At 39.1% G+C, this 19,655-nt stretch overlaps 1 protein-coding gene across 6 annotated transcripts; it reads right to left on the bottom strand.

The window, feature by feature from the left end:
- Nucleotides 1-2,302: 2,302 nt before the first annotated feature.
- Nucleotides 2,303-18,563, bottom strand: ppm1bb (protein phosphatase, Mg2+/Mn2+ dependent, 1Bb). Of its 6 annotated transcripts, none has more exons than XM_023949352.2 (6): nt 18,161-18,563; nt 12,503-13,345; nt 8,990-9,107; nt 8,731-8,842; nt 8,305-8,362; nt 2,303-3,544 (listed from the first exon to the last, which is right to left on the bottom strand). In XM_023949352.2, the coding sequence occupies exons 2-6, from the start codon at nt 13,331-13,333 to the stop codon at nt 3,515-3,517; spliced, it is 1,149 nt and encodes a 382-aa protein (XP_023805120.1). In that variant the 5' UTR covers nt 13,334-13,345; nt 18,161-18,563; the 3' UTR covers nt 2,303-3,514. The 6 variants fall into 6 exon arrangements, with proteins under 6 accessions (XP_023805120.1, XP_078793422.1, XP_078793423.1 ...); XM_078937296.1 differs by having other exon boundaries at nt 17,977-18,501; XM_078937297.1 differs by lacking the exon at nt 2,303-3,544 and adding an exon at nt 3,600-3,723 and having other exon boundaries at nt 18,161-18,551.
- Between the last annotated feature and the right edge of the window lie 1,092 nt (nt 18,564-19,655).

Consider the following 19,655-nt stretch of genomic DNA (forward strand, 5'->3'; position numbering starts at 1 on the left):
CTCAACAATATTTGTTTAATTAGATTTATTTTGCTCCTGCAAGTTGAGTCTTTAAATCTAGCCTTTTGTTTGTGTTTTGTTTTTTTCAAAATGCAAGAAGTCAAACAGTCTTGTCTCAATATTACTGCATAAACTAATCCTTAAGGAAGTAAAAATACCTTTTTTTTTTAAAAAGGGTCTTCTTTTCTATTGCAGACAAAATAATCCTGTCAAGAAAGATTTTCAACAGCAAAATAATCTTCATTTGAGGCCCTTTGACACATTGGCGAACTAGTCCAGTGTGTACTTTGCCTTCACCAAGCAGTAGCTGGGTTAGGCCCCAAAAGGGACACAACGGGTCAAGAATATGGATGGATGAATCTTATTTTGAGAAAACATGTCTTTGTCCCAAGAATAATTTATTTTAATAAGAATTCTTGATAAAACAATTGTTCTTACCCCACTGACAGATTATTTTGCTTATTTAAAGTCGCCCTATATAAAAAAAAAAAAAAAAAGTTTACCATTGGTGTTTTTATTGTGATTATGAAGTTTTTCACCAAAGTCCTACGACCTAAATGACTTAAAAAGCCAAATTTCATATCTATCTGAAGCCTGTTTCCAAAATCACCTATATATGGGCGTGGCCATTGGTGCTGAGCTAAGAGCCCCGCCCTTAATCCCCCCTTTTCTGATAATGATAGCTGTGTCTTCAGGGGGGGGGGTCAAAAATGACACTGACTGACAGTCTCTATTCTCTAAAGTTTATCTTTAGCGATAAAGAAACGTGACATGTTTTTGGTTCCAAAGTGTCACTTCTTGAAGGATGTGTGGAATGACAAAATGAATGTGTGTACAAGACCCTGCTGTTTAATAAAATTACACATGAAAAATAACTTTGATGAGCCCATGAAAATGCTTTGAATTGTATGAAAATTGAGGCTACATTCCACCAGCAAGCAGCACTGGCTGTGGTTCAGAATTGATTTGATGCCAGCCCATTCAGATTGTTAAATTACCTTACACACAATAGGATCAAATCCCATAAAGAAAGTGACGATTCACACGTAATTTTCCAAATACGTGAACATTTTTCTTGGTCACATGAACCAAGAGAAAGTTTAGGATTACGGGTTAGGGTTAAGGTGTGTTCACACCGAACGCGATTCGCGCGACACAGGTCCAGAGCGTCTTTGCAACAGTTTGATTGACAGCAATTTAAAAGGAGAAATACTTTGAAATGCAAAAAGGAAAGGATTTTTTATTACATTTGTTCTCTTTCATGACACAAATACCAAACGTCAAAAACTCAAAAAAACATAATTTTCAGAGGGGGACTTTCAAGAAAAACTGCTAATGGAGTGGGAGTTTTTAACTTGTGAGGCCTCTGTTGATGCAGCGCATAAGATGCACACACATTTTTTTTCCCATCATTGGAGATATTTTACCTGGTACATCAGAAAATAACATCAGCGTAACATAAGCATTTGTGGACAACCTATATTTGTTTGACTAAACTCTTGGAAACTATTAAAAGGAGTTACTCCATTTAAAGAAATACCGTAGTCAAAATAAACGCTGCAGCAAAGAGCTCTGCAGGTGTTTAGATTTTATTGAATGTGCCATAATCTATGCATGAGATGTTGCCTGAGCAAAGAATACAAGGCTAAAAGGTTTTATGGTTGAAATATTTACGGGGAGACTGCATTGATCGTTGAATTTTTAACGATCTCTCCTCACTAATGATTTCTGCTTTTAAAGCGTTTTAATAGGCATTTACATTTTACACATTACATATTGCATATAATGTAATCTTCGGCTCGGAAACACGTGTTCAAACGGCCACTTCCAATCAACATTCTATGTAAATGCATGTTTTGGCAAAACTACATTTTACATTTGTTTTCTGCCTCTACTTACAAAACGCACGATGAAAGTTAAACCAGTTGGGCTTTGACCAATCAGGGATACAGATTTGGTTGTGACGTATTATGAAAGTGCCAAACGCTTGAAAAGTGACCATGAAGGAGAATTTCATAATTGCAGTTTGTGGCCGGCCGGAACAAATATCGGAATAGAGCTGTCCAGAAAAGGCCTCGAAAAAAAGATTCACGAGATTTGCACCACTTCTACATTTCGCAGCAAGCCTTTTCCAACATGCACTTGTATGGAGTGGCGATAGTCTAGTGTGAACACTGTCTGCTAAACTCGCGTTTCACAAAGCTCGTTTAGAGCGTTTTTGAACCTGCATCACATGCCCAGAGCGAACGTCGCTGGAGGGTTAGTATGTCTGCCAATACGATGATAAAGCACAAACACAACGGTCCTTGGCAGGTATTTTATTTCATATATAGACGCTTTCTGTAATCAAATGTGAGTGCAATCAAACAACAGCAATACAAACATTACCAATGCAGTCTGAGAACCAGGGAAAGGGGTTAAAACAGGGCATTCACTCACTCTACACAGCGAGCAGCTAGAGTAACCTGATGGACAACATTTAACAAAAGAAAAACCTTTTCTCAGTCAAGACGATCTGCTGTCACATGCACCTCCGTATACCATACCTGTGAGGCGTACACTCTTCATACAGTAAGTCCAGCCAGTGACACAACAGTCGCCCACCCCGACCCCACCCCGAAAGCCATGATTTCCAACTTCAACTCAGCTTTGCGGTGAAAACCTCCCACTTCTCGGTTATGATTATCATCTTAGTAGAATCTAAAAAAAAAAACAAAAAAAAAATAGAGGATTTTCCAAATCATTTCTCACACAGCAGGAGCCTGTAGGAGTCTGGAGGTGCTTTGGGTTAAGTCGCTCTTACACAACGGTTGGCCGTCCAGAAGGATTAGAAAACCACATAGTTGTATATGTAGAACCAAAGTCCTCATGCAGGGCCCGCACGGGTAGCTCAACACATACGTGCACAGGTGGAGGTGGTGTTTTTTTTTTTGTTTTTTGTTTTTGTGTTTGTGTGTGATATGATAGTGAGGGAAGAAGCAAGAGTGTTAGGCAACGATCAGAACCAGGAGTATTCAAAATTAAAAAAAAAAAAAACTTTCAGGAGAAGAAAACATTACAAAGTCTTTGTCCTCATGGCCCTCACTGAAGCTGTCTCGCACTCAAAACTCCCACAAACAAACGATAGGTCCTCATGTCATTGTGAAGTCATGTGTTCAAAGTCAACATTCAAGGAAAGGAGGAGAAAAAAAAAACACCTCAATGGTAAAAATCATCTTTACCATCACAATGCTTCAGTTCATAAAATCTTGATATTTCTGAGAAGTGATTCAGCTTTCCTCCTGGTTTAAAGCAGTATGCGTGAGTTTAGTTGTTGTAGTCTTTGTCCCACTGCTGCGAGCGCACACACACACACACACACACATCCACGCACAACCGACATACGCACACTCACGCACTCCAGCACACACCACATGTCTTCTTTGGAGAAAGACATGGCGCAATGGAGACACTCCTCTTGGGCGGATGCGTGGATCACCAGGAGGAGACATGGGGGAGGGTGTGGTTGTCACGGCTACCAAGGGTCCTCCAGCTCACCAGCGCTCTGGTAAGAAGAGGACACACACAAGAAAGAGGGAAGGACGTGAGAGTTGATGTGGTGACTGTGGTGACAGCAAAGATGAGACTTTTGCTAATCTTCTGGATCTACACAGTGATGCTCCCCTGAGCAGCCAGAACCTCACACGACTCACCTTACGGAGAATCACAAGGCCAACTGTCAGACTGAAAAACAGGGGAGGAATGGAGAGAAGATTCTCAAAAGTCTACGCAGCATTTTTATAAAAATTTGTTCTTCGAGGTTCCGATTGAGATTTTTAGGGACAAAACTGTCCCTGAGAACTTAGATGTGTTGTTATTTCTCCGAAACAAGCAGAAATATGGAGCAGCTGGAGTAAATCTGTCAGGGAACAGATACTACCACTGACTGCTTTTATAATTAAATATAAAAGAGTTTAAAAGACTACAAGGAGATTAATGTGACACAAGACCAAGAGACAAGGACCAAAGATGGAGAATTTAAAATTCACATAATTGACATAAATCACATCATCGTACCTCATTATTTATTTATTTGTTGTTTGCAGGACAAATAGTCATTTAAATGCAAACGTACAGTGCTTAGTATAATCTCACCATGGAGCTCTAAGAGCTTTACATTGGGAGTTCAGTGCTGATGGATAAAACTTTTGATTACAGACAACAACAAAAAAGTGAATTAAATGTCACACAGTCAGAAGACGCACTGAAAAACTAGCGAGGGCAGCTCTGTTACATTCAGAAATGGATGCCGAGTTATTGATGAAGGCCTTTTTTTTTACAGCTGTCTTTTAAATGAATAAAACACATGTCAAAAAAAAAAAGAACAACAAAAGTAAAGAATATAACGCAAAAAAAATCTCCATCTTGCACATTGGCAGGAAATCCTTTAAAGTCTAGTGAATATATTAGACCAAAGCAAAAGTGCTCTATAGTTTAGCGCAACTCTGAATTCTTCAGAACACATGGGCTGAAGCTCCACTGTGTTCTGAGATGAAGGCAGATGATTAAATTCTGCTGATATTTGTTCTTTCACTTCCCCAAAATCAAAAGTGCTCACATTTCATGTGTTTGGATTAGAATGTCTGTCTTCATTTGTGTAAAGAAATCTTAACAGACACATTTGTACAACATGAACGAAAGAAACCAGGAATGTGTTCGGCAATGTTATGGGTCCTGATGGCTGAGGAGACTCACAGGGTTTAGTACCAAAAGATTTTTTAAAAAGGGGCAACTTCAGGATACAACAACCAACCACAAAAAAACACACACAAAAAAGAGGAGTGTTGATTGTTCTCGTGGTCAGACGCACGCATACACAGAGAGGACCGTTCTAAAGTCTTTAGATTGGAGGAGGCTTGGAGACAACGGAGCATGTTCAGTGTCTCCACTCCTGTTCTCTGTCAGCTTTGGGGTGAAGCTTGGGTGGGGGAGCAAGAGGAGAAAATGCGGGTTGGAGAGTCATCCACAAGGATTTATTGGAAAATGTTGGTATTAGAACATGACGTTCACTTTGGCAAGTTGTATTTAAGGCCTTAGTCACAGCCTGTACCGTTGCTTTTAGTTTTGGGGTTGTCCGGGCCGATGGAGGATCGTGGACAGGAGCAGCCGCTCCTTAAAGGAATCGCAGGTGTGTCTTGCAGTACCCTTGAGGCTTGTATGACCACCTTAAGGGGCATTGTGAAATTGGGACGTACTATTGTCGTGCATAGTGAACTGTTTGTAAAGATGATGCAAGTTGCACATACTTATTGAGCACAGGTGATGCTGTCATATGGTATGCTTACGTCGCACTCTAATTGTTAGTAAGGTGCGAATACTGGTTCCATACTGACCGTGTGTGAATGCTGCATGTACAGTACAGACCAAAAGTTTGGACACACAGGTGATACACAAGTGCCCATAGGACACCTATTGAATACCCACACAAACTACTGTACACTCTGATTGTCTAATTTTCTCATTTCTAACAGTCAAACTGAACGCATAGTGTACAACGGACGAACAAATAGAGTTCTCAGGGTTTGGGGTATTGAAAAAAGGAACAATCGGAATGATGTGCCCTTACACAGTGTTCATGTGTTTACTACGACCTGTCCATTTTGGCTCTGAGGGTTCATCGAATGGTCTACAATATTAAAATTTTGACCATGCCACCTGCGAGCCCCGTTCAGGCGTGCCCATTTTCTGCCCGCAAACAGCCCGCATCAACCTGTAGCGGCAGTTGTGACTAAGGCATAAAGTACAAACTGCAGAATAGGCTAACTTGTTTGGAAAACTAAGCCAAGGTGGATAGAAACTAATTCTTGCTACATGTGGAGGGTATAACGCCAAATGAGTTTCAGGGACAGAATTTGAAACAAACTAGGGCCATTTTTCCGTTTTTTCATTAATGAGCGATGGCCAGTGTGTCCTTTCAAGTTCTGTTTATGTGATGAAGCAAGAAGAAACATCACAGCACATCTGATAACTGGAATGGCATTAGTGAGCGGTGGATGGGTGTTTATTCAGAGCAGTCATCGGACTTTGGGGCGGAGCCATCTTCACTGCTCTCTGGCTCTCCTGTGACAGGGGAGGGAGGGGGTGAAGGGGGGGAGGGAGGGGAGGCAGGTCGCTCCTGGTCGTCATCACTCTCTCCTTCTTCCCTCACAGAGCTCTCCCCCTGCAGGTGGTAGGTAGCCAGGGACTCTTCCAGCACTGTGCGGTACTGTCCCCGGTGGTGAAGGCGGAACTGCCGCAGCGCTTCCAGCAGGTGAGCTGACATGCTGCCACCTCCCTCCTCACTCTCCTCCTCTCCCCCCGAAGGGGCCTGAGGTGACACGCCAGGGGTCAGACTCTGCAGACACGCTCCATGTTCAGACACACATAAGGCCACGTTCAACAACGCAGCGGCAAAATATTTTTACATGGCCGTTGCAAAACTATAATGTGACAGTGGTGGAGACATTCTCTCGCGCCACACGATCATGCTCATGCAAGAGCGACCTTTCACCCTCTGGCAAACATCCTTTAGGTGATATTCGCTGGGTTACACAACAGAGGTTGTGGGTGGACAGTATGGTTACAGCCCAGAGAAGAGTCCAATCAACTCAAACCTCTTTCAAAACCACAAAACAACAAATTTGTGTATTTTCGCACAAACATAAATCACTCACATCTAGACTGCTTCATCACTAATACATTTCCACAAGCACCTCTTCAAGGTTATTCCTGTCAATGCAGGGAGTGATCATCATCCTGCAGCGACACTTACATTTCCTTAAATACTGTACAAAAAAAAAGCCTATTGGTTCTGTGTAAAGCTTATGTTCTCGAGTGCTTTGACGGTTTTAAAAACAAAAACTGGATATTGAACACAAAATATACACAAAGACAAAAACTGGATATTGAACCATTTAAATTTTTGGTTTGGCAAGCTTGCACTGCTAATAAACGGTCCTACATTTTTGGAATCAAACTTAAAAGCATTCTAGTGGTTTAGATGCACATTATGGAAGAAGGAGGTATCACACTAGACAGAAGTTTCTAATTGTTGTTGAATGACTTGAATATATATATATATATATATATATATATATATATATATATATATATATATATATATATATATATATATATATATATATAGGGGCTGAGTTACTGGCTATTTGAAAATTGAATAAAAGTCCTCAAAAAAATAATGTATCATATCTGAAAGATCAGGCAAAAGCTCAGTTTGCAACGCTATCACAGATGTGCAGCCTGGAAGTCACAGACAGGGACTAGCTTGTTTAACCTAAAATACAGTTAGACATACAGCAACTCACAATACATCAGAACTGAGTTGCAAACAAGTGCTACAAGTTGCCATGCACTAGCTCTTTAGAATTTATGACTTTACTTTAGGAACAGATACATAAAGTACGAGCCTCTCATAACATTTAATGAATCAAGTGTGCAAAGATTTACGACTACAAACAAAAACCTAAAACCACAACCTTCTAAAATAAATAAATACATAAAAACAAAGAAATATTTTGTTTTTTTGCAGTTAAAGGTTTTGTCAATCCTCACAGTAACTAAAAGCCTGTGGAGTCGGACAAGCAACCATTAGATTTAGCAACTTCTTTTAGCATTTCATGGTTTGTTCACACATTTCATTACTTTAATTTAATTCCAAATTAACAGTAAATTGCCATTAGACTCAAAGAATGACTCATTAAAAGCTGCTATTTAAGATAATTGATATTGTAAAAGGAAACTTGAAACCTGATGGTTTCGACGCCCTTCCTCTCATATTCTAAAGGAAAAAATAACTATTTAAATTTAGGATTATTTTCCAAATGAAATACAAAATGGCCCAGCAGCTTGTGAAATTCAATTAGTTTTCATCTGTGTTCTGTTTGACCAACATTTTGCAAGTGTGTCATAATTTTTAGCCAACCTAATGAACTAATCATTACACCACATAACCCATTAGTTTTATTTAATGACAGATAAAGAAAAGATAAGCACTTTCAGATGGCCGATAGACCAGTAACACTCCCTGATGAGGAGTTTTGATTGTATAAAATTCAGTCTACAAAAGGTCATTGTCGAAAATAAAACTGACAAAAACGTATGTACATACTCTACCATATATTTTCACACGTACATCACATCTGTTTCCTTTTATCCACAAACGCAAGTCGTCACACACACAAAAATGTGCCATTTCCTGGGGTTAGTGTGTGTCTAAGGTCATGGAGTAGGGTAGAAAGGGTGGGGGCATGAGGGTGTCAAACTCACCCCTTCTTCTTCTCTGTGAGGATTCAGCCTGTTGTACACTGCTTCTATCACACTCCGTCTGCAGAAATAGACACAATCAAAATGATCACCATATTCAAATAGATTCCATATGGAATCTGCACTTTACCTCCTAAAGTTTAGACACATGCTGACATTGAAAGTGGCAAATGCAACACAGCACTTTATTTTGATAGTCTAAAACTAAATCTTGAAGAAATTGGCTTGAACCGGATTAAATTTGGGCATTTAATGTTTTGTAGAATTCAGGTAAAACTGCAGCTTTTTCAAAATGTAAACACAGCGATAGAAGATGTGAGAATTTGTAGAAGTTGGAATTTGAATCCTTATCTCAGTGCATTTTGTTAGGATCCTGCCAAAGCATGCAAAGTTGAAGATAAAAATCTACATTCAGCTAATAATATTTACTTGCTGGCCAGGCCACCACCAGGTGGAAGGTTAGGGATGTTCTCTGAGGCGATGCTCCTTAGGACAGACACCAAGTCAGGGGCTCCCGTTTCCCCGCAGGTTCCCAGAAGCTCTGTGAAACAAAAACAACAAAAAAGAAACTCATTTTAGGGGTTTAACCATTTTTCTAATGACGCTCACTGGGAGGTTTAGGTGATTAAAACCTTCTAGATGAATTTTGCATTATACTCATATGCTTAAGAATGACCTTGATGCTGACCTTCAACACGGGTTTCTAGATATTTATCCAATTCCTCTTCCTTCTTTACAGCTTCTTCTGAGATTTTGGGAGCCCCGGGAAAACATACCAACACCACGCTCATATTATCTCTGCTCCCCTGCAGAACGATAGAGGGAAAAAAACACACATTTGAGTTGCATTTGAGTTACTGTTCCTAGTATAATAACCATTCAGCTGCTAGGAGAAACCTGTGTAAAGCTACGTTCAACGCCGCCCTGACAACACACATTCCAGTGGCCACTTGCAGTCAAAGGTCTATGTAAACACGCATGTTTGGGCTTACACGCTCAAAACTCTTGCATCAAGAGTAGCTGCGCAAGTTTGTAAGATCATTTTAGGGCTCTACATGCAAAACGAGCGGCCGTTGAAGTTAAACCAGGTGATCTCTGACTATTTAGGGACTCTGATTTGATAGAAACGTATGAGTGGCATCTAATTTACTTCACGAATTGCCAACCAAGTATATCAATAATGGAGGAGAAATTATTGAATACGGTTTGTGACTGGCTGGAATTCTGTGACACCAAGTGTGTGTGTGTGTGTATATATATATATATATATATATATATATATATATATATATATATATGTATAGCGCTGTGAAAAAAAAACAAGAGCAAGGTTCACAAGATTTGCACCACTTCAACATTTTGCACCGCGCCTCTTCCAGCTGTAGGTGGCGGACATGCGCTAGTGAACGGTAGAAAAAGAAAAAAGCAGCCCCTCCCTCCTTGTTCAGTGTGAATGAACACCATGGGCTAATTCAAGAATCTTCGTTGCACAACCGGTGTGAATGTGGCTTCAGTGTGGTACTCATCGGTAAAGGTCAAACTTAAAGCAAACATTTCTCTAAAAGAAGATATTTAAACACATATTAGAGATAATTAGCATTTATTAAATAGTTTATTATAGGTTTGCAATAAATATTTAGGCTTACTGGATAAAGACTTAACTAGATCCTAAGATCAAGTTTAACACTGGCTTTCTGACATTATTCCACCAAAGATTTAATTAAAAAACAAAAACAAAAAGAGGTTAAAAAAAGAAACCATGAAAATGCCTCAAATCATTTGTTTGAGTTTGACATGCATCACACAAAAACCTTTTACAAATCAATAAATACTAGATTTTTAAATCTTTTATCTGATTGTGATGAGCAAGAACATGACTACCCCAACCTCAGCTCAATGGAACATCTTTGGGATCATTTAGAATAAGAATTGTAAGGCTGCCCTGCAAATCCAACAACGAAAGTCCTTTGGAGAGTGAGAGGAAAATTCCTATAAACGCACTCTTCAACTTTGTGGAAAGACTTTCCAGGAAAAATGGAAGCCTTTATAGCAGCAAAGGGTGAGCTGCTGTCATGCTTAACTATTGATTTTGAATGGGATCGTACTTAAGTTTGTAGGCAAGTAAAAGCAGAGGAGCTAATACGGAGACATTAAAGATGTCTGCAGCTCCCAGTTTGCCATTGCAAGTCTGAACAAAGTTTCTAGAGACTCACTGTCCAAAGGTTTATTAATTTGCTCCTCAGATGAAGCTCAACGTGCTCCAACACAATCTCAAATACATGCCAAGACATACAAAAATAGGTCCACCACTAATCTTTGGCTGCCATGTAGCTTTTCGTGTCCTAGGTGTCTTTTTCTCTCTGTAACCAATGCAAAGCAGGCCAAAGAAGGTAGCCATCTTTGGTTTTCTCAAGCATTGAGTTCAGGTTTATGGCCCATTATGTACATGTGACAGACATGAGCGACATATGGAAACATAAGCAGGTATTAGAAGTCTACATTTTGGGAAAACGTGTCATTTAAGGACATTAAGGGGTGGAAAAATGAAGCAGAGAGCTGAACCATTCATGTCTTCTTGTATAGACAGAAATTCGTGTATATACAAGAAGATTCTGATGTCTGATATGGAACAATCTTCCTGACAGCCATGCAGTTTGGCTAAGATTGGCTTATGCATCAGGACAATGATCCCAAACAAAAAAAGAAATATCAACAAACTGCACGACAAAGTTGCAACAATACTATCAAAGTCCAATGTAATCCTGACTGAAAAACTGAGAGGACACTTTAAAATACTGTTTAAATAATGATGAAACAAAGTTTCACCACAATGTAAAGGCTGATTGCAAAATAAATAGTCATAACCTCTAAAGAAGTGCCTTTGAGACATGACATGTTATTTTACTTTCTTTTCCAGTCATATAATGTAATTTAATTTCATATTATTGTATGTTTCAGGAAAAATACTTTTTTTTAAATTAATCTGGCTCATAAATAGTTTCCTAAATGACTATAGTTGTTTTACCTTTAAATGCTTTTTTTCATTGGTATGAAAAATTCTAAACACATTTAAAAACAGTAAATCATGAAAAAAGGTGAAAACAAACAAGATGACACCACATAGATGTGAACCATGCTTGCAGAGACACAGTTGGGTAACTTTTTTCTCCTGCATGTCAGAGACAACAGTCCATTAAGTTCAATGCCTTGAATGACCTTATAAAAACAAAAAAGGTTCTAAAAAGTGTATTTAGAATAGATTTAATCCTCTGAAGGCAGTTACTGAATTATACATTTAATTTGGACAGGATTTTGTTTTTAAATAAGCTCATAAACATTGTATTGAAAAGTTCAGAGCTTACCTTAAAAATCTTAAGTTAATGATAAGGACATAGTTGCTGTCTGCGTTATTTAGCGAAAATGAAAGCATGTCAACAGATTTAGGCATTATTTTGTTTGGCTATTTTATTCGTACAGTTGATGTGGGTCAATATTGGGTGTGTGTAATGAACATGTTGCAGCACTGCAGCGTCACTCGGATGTCTGGGCGTGCCGTCGTCAAAGGTAGGGTACATTTATGTTTTTGGAGAAGGGGGGTTGCTTCAAGGAATGCAACAGCTGCATCAAAGGACCTCATACCCAGCATGCTTTACGGATGACGAAGGGACGAGGCGAAGATAAAAACGCCTAATTTCACCTTTTATCAACAAACTGACCGCTTCATGTCTCTAGCTTTTCGTTTGACATTTTGTGCGTTTACTGCACAGTTTCTGGGAGGAAGCACTTTAAAACATAACATTTTAAGAGTTGGTTATATTGTTTGTTATTTTATACAAATATATGTCTGGCCTTCCAACCTGTGGACTGTCACCAACTTTGTCATGAAGTTATTGTGGTTGCAGCAAGTTCCTTTCATGTACAGTGTCACACGCATCACAACAGCAAAGAAGATTTATGATCACGCAGTTATGTGAGATGGCCCATCCAGTAAAGTAAAAATAACTTGCTCAATAGACATGGGCGGACTTGTAACCGTTGGTTTAGTTCTAAGAAACAGCAGAAAAACTTTGCAGTAGAAAAAACAAAAAAAAATATTTCTAAGATTTTGGGTAAAAACAGAAATAATCTTAAATTCTTCAACTATGATACAAAAGAAGCACCTACATTTATAATGATACCAAGGAGGAAAATGCCAGCTTACCTTATGAAGGCAGGTGTCCACCACTGAGTTACAGACCTTCTCCAGGTCGTCACAGACCAACAATCGTGAGCGTACAAACTCGCACAGCTCCTCATTGGACATCACATCCCAGATGCCATCGCAGGCCAGCACCACAAACTCGTCTCCTTCGGCTGCCCGCTCTAGCACACAAACCTCTGGTTCAGGGCTCACCAGCTGCTCTGTGGGGCCCTTACCGTCCACACATTTGTAGTCATAGTCCCCCAGAGCCCGAGACACAGCCAGAGAGCCATTTACCCTTTGGATCATCACTGAGCCACCGGCATTCTGTATGCGCTCCTTTTCGCGGGGGTTGCAGGGCTTGTGATCCTGAGTAGAAAAGCCCACCTTGCCATCTCGACTTAGCACGGCCCGCGAGTCGCCGCAGTTAATGAAGTAGAGGTGCGTTGGGCTGAGCAGGACGCAAACAGCTGTAGATCCGCTGCGGTCCAGCCCTTGCCGCAGATCAGAAAAGTTGCGCATGTACTCATCAATGTTCAGGAACCCAGAGCGGATGCCATCCTTCACACCTTCCACCGAGCTTGGCCCCTGACCAAACTCAGCCCCACCTGACAAGATGTGCTCCAGCAGGTGTGCAGAACAGTAGTTGGCCACCCGAGAACCCGCGTGGCCGTCGTAGACGGCAAAGAAGGACCAGTCGGTGAGTCCATGGGGAAGGCCAACCACGGCTGTGTGGGCATCCTCCATTTCCACCCGCCAGCCTTGCATGGAGCTCAGGCCATAGTGCAGCCCATTGCCCTCTCCATGGGCACTATGTTTCTCTGTTTTCGGCTTGTCCAGGAATGCGCCCATTGTTCCTTAGAGCTGCAGATTGAACACACAAAGAAGACACAAAGAAACTTAACTTCTCAATTAACTTTGAAGCCTTTAAAATACAATAACATGACATTAAAGACCCACTCCAATCATCTTTTGAGCTTTTTTTAAAAGCATTCCTATTGGGTCTTTTTTCATTTTGATTATGCTGTTTTTAGCCAAAATAAAAAAATGTGTGTCATTTTCTAGGCCATAGTTTCTGCAGAGCGGCAGAAGTTCACCAGAACAGAGTTGAGGGCGCGGGACTGTTTGCCTGGAACAAACCCATCACCCATATGATGACATGCTCTCCCACTAGCTCACAGACCCTCACACACCTAACCTGACAATACCTGCGCAACAAAAATGGCTAAGAATATTGGAGCTATCCAGCTGTACAGTTTGGGCCAGATGCCAGCAAGGAAAACAAAGACATACGTGGATCTAGTCATCTACAAGTGGATGTATCCGAATAGAGTGGAGCAGGGAGCTTCTGGCCCGCTCACTCTATTTTCTACATCACAAATTCACTCGTTTCCATTTTTTTGTCTGCTGCCGATTCACAGAAGAGGAAAATACTCAGATATGCAATTGTAAGCCTAATTTTTAGGCAAATATATTTAAATTACAGCACAATTATTAAAACATTTGTTATAGAGTGAATTAAAATAGGATACATTTAAATATATTTTCTTTAAAAAACCAAGCAGTTGTTTTGAAAACCGATGGAAAGATGTCAAAATAAAAGCACCAAAATATGTTTTATTTATATATATCCCAGCCATAATCATGACTACAAAGATGATCATTTATTATCTAAACTATCAAGATTATGAAATCAAAGAAAAACTGAATATCACAGGTGTTGATGTTTTTGAAGGAATTCCATCCTATATGTCCCTGGAATGACAGCCACGAGGCTAAAAAAAAAGTCCTTCCCATGTAACAAGTGATCACAGCCGCTTTCAGAGGAGGGCGGTTTTGTGTGTCTGTTCCTGCTATAAGCATGTGTTCAGTGTCATAGTCTACGAGTAAGAAAAAGGTGCTCTAAAAATACTCCAGTCTGGTTTACATTTCATTACCAGAGTGAAGCGCTGGAGCAGGCCCATTCAGGTCTCCGCTGTATGACCAGAATGTTACTAAAGCCAGACTAACATGTGGCTACATTTTTATTTGAAAGGCTTTATATAGGTTTTATTAAAGAAAAAAAAAATAAATAAAACGAATCTTCTAATTTTGATGGGAGAGATTCTCTCTAAAAATAAAACAAACACTGCTGTTGCCTAGCAACCACCCAGCCTGCTGTGAAAACATCCAGCCAAGGCTTCATTCAGTGACATCCCCCTCCTCCCAATGTCATTCTCTCACACGCTAAAAACAAATTCACACACACTCAGCTGCTTGGTAGTGAGAGGAAGGAGGAGTTGCATCATCCGCCTATTTGGGCAGTTGGGGTGGTGAAAGGAGGACGTGAGGACCGCTAGAACACACGGGAACGCTAACGTTTTGCCGGTTGTGAAACGCCGATTGAAACAAAACAAAGCCTATCGCACTTCTCCACAGACGCACACAAACAGAGAATTCTCGCTCACTTAACCTTGTGTTAAGGACTCTCACCCACACTGCAACTACTAGTTATAGCCATCCTCTCTCCAGTGCAATAGCCTTTTTAAAAGAAACCCATGGTTTCCAGCAGGGACGTTTCACGGCAGGGTTACATAACACTGCAGAGAATCCAAATGCTGCTCAGAGACCACTTTCCAAGTTACATTCTAAAAATCACACATACTATAGAAATTCACACTACTCAATGTGGTGTTGTCCTCCTTTTTTTTTAATTTAATTTAATCTGACAGACTTTACAAAGACCGTGCTAACAGTTTTTCTAACAAAAAGATCAAATAGATTTTAATTTATCAGTGGACAATATAATCTCTGAATCTTGTTCATAACACAAGGGAGAAAGTTGTTAGAGTGACGGGACTAACCTAATGAATATCTTGCATTTTCAAATAGGAGCAAACCCAGAATTTCCAAAAACAGAAGCAGTACACCCCCCCTTTTTGATGTCATGGGGGATGCATAATACCCATCCAAAATGGGGGAAATTGTCCACAAATACGCAAGTAAAGAGAAAAATCTTTAAACTATAGTAAAAAACACCAGATGAAAAGTAAAGCAGTAAAGAATTCATAAAGTATACAAACATTTGGTGGATAAGGCTGCCACATCTCACATTTCTTGGACACACTAAGCTGTGTCAATACATTTTTTGTTTGTTTTGTTTTTGATAAATTGACTTAAATCTCACAAAACTGTATATTGTAGGGTTATCCGTCTATGCAGAAATATTCCTGACACTTTCATGGTGCAGTTTGAACACGCACAAGACTGGAGCATTCGGCATTGAGGGGAATTTTAAGCCTTGAATTTAAACAGAACCTCCACAGAGTTTAACCCTGTCAGGACAGAAGAGCCCCATTTAGATAATAGAGGGGACTCTCCATGGAATCACAACATCACATGACTGCTGCTCTCTCTATTTTTAGCCCCATGTAACAAACTCAACTAACTTAGAAATCCAAAAGAGAAATTATAAAATCCTAAAGTTGAATTCAAAATGAATTTGTTTGGTTTACAATGAAAGTCTTGCTGTGCAGATGATTTTATGGATTGCATATACATTTAAAATATATGTTTGAGTAAATCGAATCCAATAAATCACTACTTCAAATTCAGTTTACGCAAAGATAACTGTCAGAATGTTGAACTTGACAAGTATGTTGTCCAATTTCAACTTAACTTTCGCCTTTTTTTTTAAATAAAATAACACAATCTCTTTATGCAAAATAAAAAGCAGACGCTGCATTAGCTCCTCTTTAAACTGCAAGTGTTAATATTTCATGTAAGCACTCCATTTGTTTCTTTGTCCATAAAAATAAAACACATCAGGGCTCTAACATTAACCCGCCATTAATATATGTATTATTCAACCGTCCAAACACATCCTTGCCACTTCCACGGTTTTGAAGTTTTGCAGTTTCTTCTTCACAAGTTCACCAATTATCTCAACGCCATTGCGTTTCATTGACTTCTCAGTCTTTCACTTCACTGCTGACTTGGAGACTATCAGCTATTGAAATCCCGTTATCAAACAAGCAGGGACGAAGCTCAACACCGAGTGATGTCATGTACAAGACATCAATGCATCTTTTTTGTAATCTGACACACGAACAAGGCGGTCAAAGAAGCTGCATTTCCACACTATACAAAACATCATAAAAATCATAAAGACGACCTCAGGCGTTTTCTTTGATTCCATATCGCTGCGGTACAGACACACAATGTTAACTGTTGTGTTATATGAGCCCATAAAATGTCTGATCTTTATGGATGGATACAAAAGTCTGTACAAAGTCAGTTGGCAAGGAACAACAAAAAATCTTAGAGAACTCGCAAACTGTTGGGAGGAATAGTAGTAATTTTGAACACCTCAAAATTAAAAATAAAAACCCGAAGTCAAACAGAGAATTAATCTGTGAAGAATAATAATAATTTCTGATCTCAAGGAGGGTTACAGCGCTTTTGGACCTTTTCTGACAGATCACCATAATAATAAACAAGAATCTACTAATGGGGTGCACCTAATACAATACAGTGCAACAACAGTAATACATACAAACTTACACTCCATAAGCATTTTCCATATACAAGTGTGTATGTAGCAACAACAAAATTTGATAAGTGCAATTGAACTTACATCTTTGGTGTGAGCGAGCCCCCAGTGTAAAATCAATGCCATCTGTGTCAATCAATCTGCAGTGCTTTACAAAGCAATGTACAGTGTACCACTTCAACTAATGGGAAAACATTGAGAGCAAACTCTGTCAAGATATAAGCAAAATGTATGTGTAAAGGAAGTGATCGAAAGCTTCAACAAAATACAATAGGACTTTTTTTTATCTCCCTGCTTCTCTACAGGAATTGTAGAATTGTCAATTAAAATGAAACTACCATCCCCTAAAGCTAAATAAATAAAATAAAAATAGAACAAGAATCTCACAGCTTGTTCATGTTCTTCTTTCAAATATAAAGAAGTAGATTTAAAGCTGTACATTTAACTTTCTAAAAGGCAACTGTTATTGTTTACAATTCATTACAGACAAAATCATCCTAAACGGAATAATATATGCATTGTTTTTAAACGTGTATCTTGATGAAACATAGAATTAATGTGAGAGCTAATCAGAAATTGTATTATTCATACTTCTTAGACAATTTAAAGTATGTTACAATATTAATCTTGAGTGCCATGAAAGGCTCTTATGCTAACCCCAGAAAACAAAAAACAAACATTAAGTCAATGACAATGAAAAGGAACAAAAGAAAACACCTTAGATTAATAAGCTAACTGCAACCGAAGCAATCAAAACGATACCATATGTATAGGTAATATTACCAGAAAATGAAAAAAAAAGGAGGTCATGAGAGTGGTGGTAGCTGAAACTACCTCTATTTAAAATTAGGATGTTTCTAACGGCTGTCAACTTAGCTTCGCACACTGACTCAGTCAAGCTTTATGAAAGTGCTAACATTTCAACGTCACACGATATTTCTGTAAAAAATACCAAACGACCTACAAGAATAAGCAATATAAATTGTTGACTTAAACAGTGGTTCCTCTTCGTGCAGGCCCAGTTTTCTGGTGTGTTGGGTTAGCATGTCAGCTAAAGCTAGCTAACGTGAGTTAGCTACCGTTAGTCACGGCTCTCCGGAATGACAAACTGGAGCTAATAATGTTAGCATTATTAGCATGCTACTTACGTTTTCCAGCTGCTGAACCAACGTAGATCCAATCTTAAATAAACGACTCTGTTTTAATTTGAGGATATATCGTTTACTTGGCTACCAACAGAGCTAACGTTAGCTAGCTATGTTGTGATTCCTTAATTTAAAAAAAATAAATAATCAAGATTGGCCTCAGATGAGCGGCGATAATTCCTTTCTCGGTGGTTCCGTGCTTGGACAGCGTTGATTTTTACGCATGTTTGACGCCACTTCTGTCTTTCTCAATAAATAAAGACTGCGATCGTTCAAAAAAAATGGAACCTGGTGATAAGTTATATTATTATACAACACTAACAAATCTAGCAATTTCTTCCATTGAAAGGCCAGAGCTATCCTTCGACTTTAGGTGCTGAACAAGAGGAGGTGTTATTTTTAGCATCTGTAAGGTGATTGGTTACAATCTATTTGGAAAACGTCATTTAATTGGCGGATTCGTGTGTCAACTAGCTTGATGCCTGTTCATGCTAAATTCTGATTGGCCAATTTTGGAATTCTAGCCGTCTGGGGTACACTTGCAACTCGTTTCGGCGTACACCGGAGGAACACTGATTTGCGTCTTTATTTCGTTATATAAACATTCACCTGATTGAGTTTTCATCATGTTGGGCAGAACTAAATCTTTGTTAAACAAAACACCACAAATTAATTTGCAAAGATAGTTATCATAAAAGTTTGAAAGATGCCAATGCAAGCGTAGAGATTTCTAAAAGAGCAACAACGTCACATTTACAATTTCTTGTTAAGATGTTTTTTTTTGTGTTCTTCAATTTTCTGTTGTTGCTTCAAGTATCTTATATTCAACTTACTTATGTCAACAATAATGAACTTGGGACATTAAAATTTATTTTTTAAATAATCCACACTTCATGGAAATCTATCATTTCTTAGGTCGATGAATTTATTGATGAAGGTTCAGGATCGGTTGGCTAAAACTTTGCCCACTGCACTTGATTTTTTGTGTAATGTTGCATTTCAAAAACCGACTACGTTGTAAATTGTGTTTTTACCATGTTCTGATGATGGAGGACATATATATTTTTAAAAAATTAAGATTAAAACTGTGTTTCTGAGCATTTCTTTATTCATATTGTGGTGAATCAGGAGCAGAGGAAAATTTGCTGTTTCAGAAAGCTAAGAAAATAAAATCATTGGGACACAAACTCCGCTCAAATCTGATTCGTCCCCTTGTAGACGACTAGATCCGTGTTTGTCAGCGTTTTCCTCATCCGAGCTGACATCTGGCTCAAAACTGTACGGCTGGATAGCTCCAATATTGTTCGCCATTTTTGTTGCACCACTAATGTTTTGTTAGGGTCGTGAGGGGGCTGTAAGCTAGCAGGGGAGAGTGTTAACAGATAGATAATGGGAAGTGGAAGCAGGCTTTCTCCACAGCAGCGGTCCCACCCACAACTCAGAGGCAAATATCTGATGAAGGACTGCCCCTTTGCAGATACTATGTCCAATAAAAAGA

Source organism: Oryzias latipes, chromosome 19, assembly GCF_053564925.1.
Source record: "Oryzias latipes strain Hd-rR chromosome 19, Olatipes_Hd-rR_3.1".
Classification (NCBI taxonomy): Eukaryota; Metazoa; Chordata; class Actinopteri; order Beloniformes; family Adrianichthyidae; genus Oryzias; species Oryzias latipes.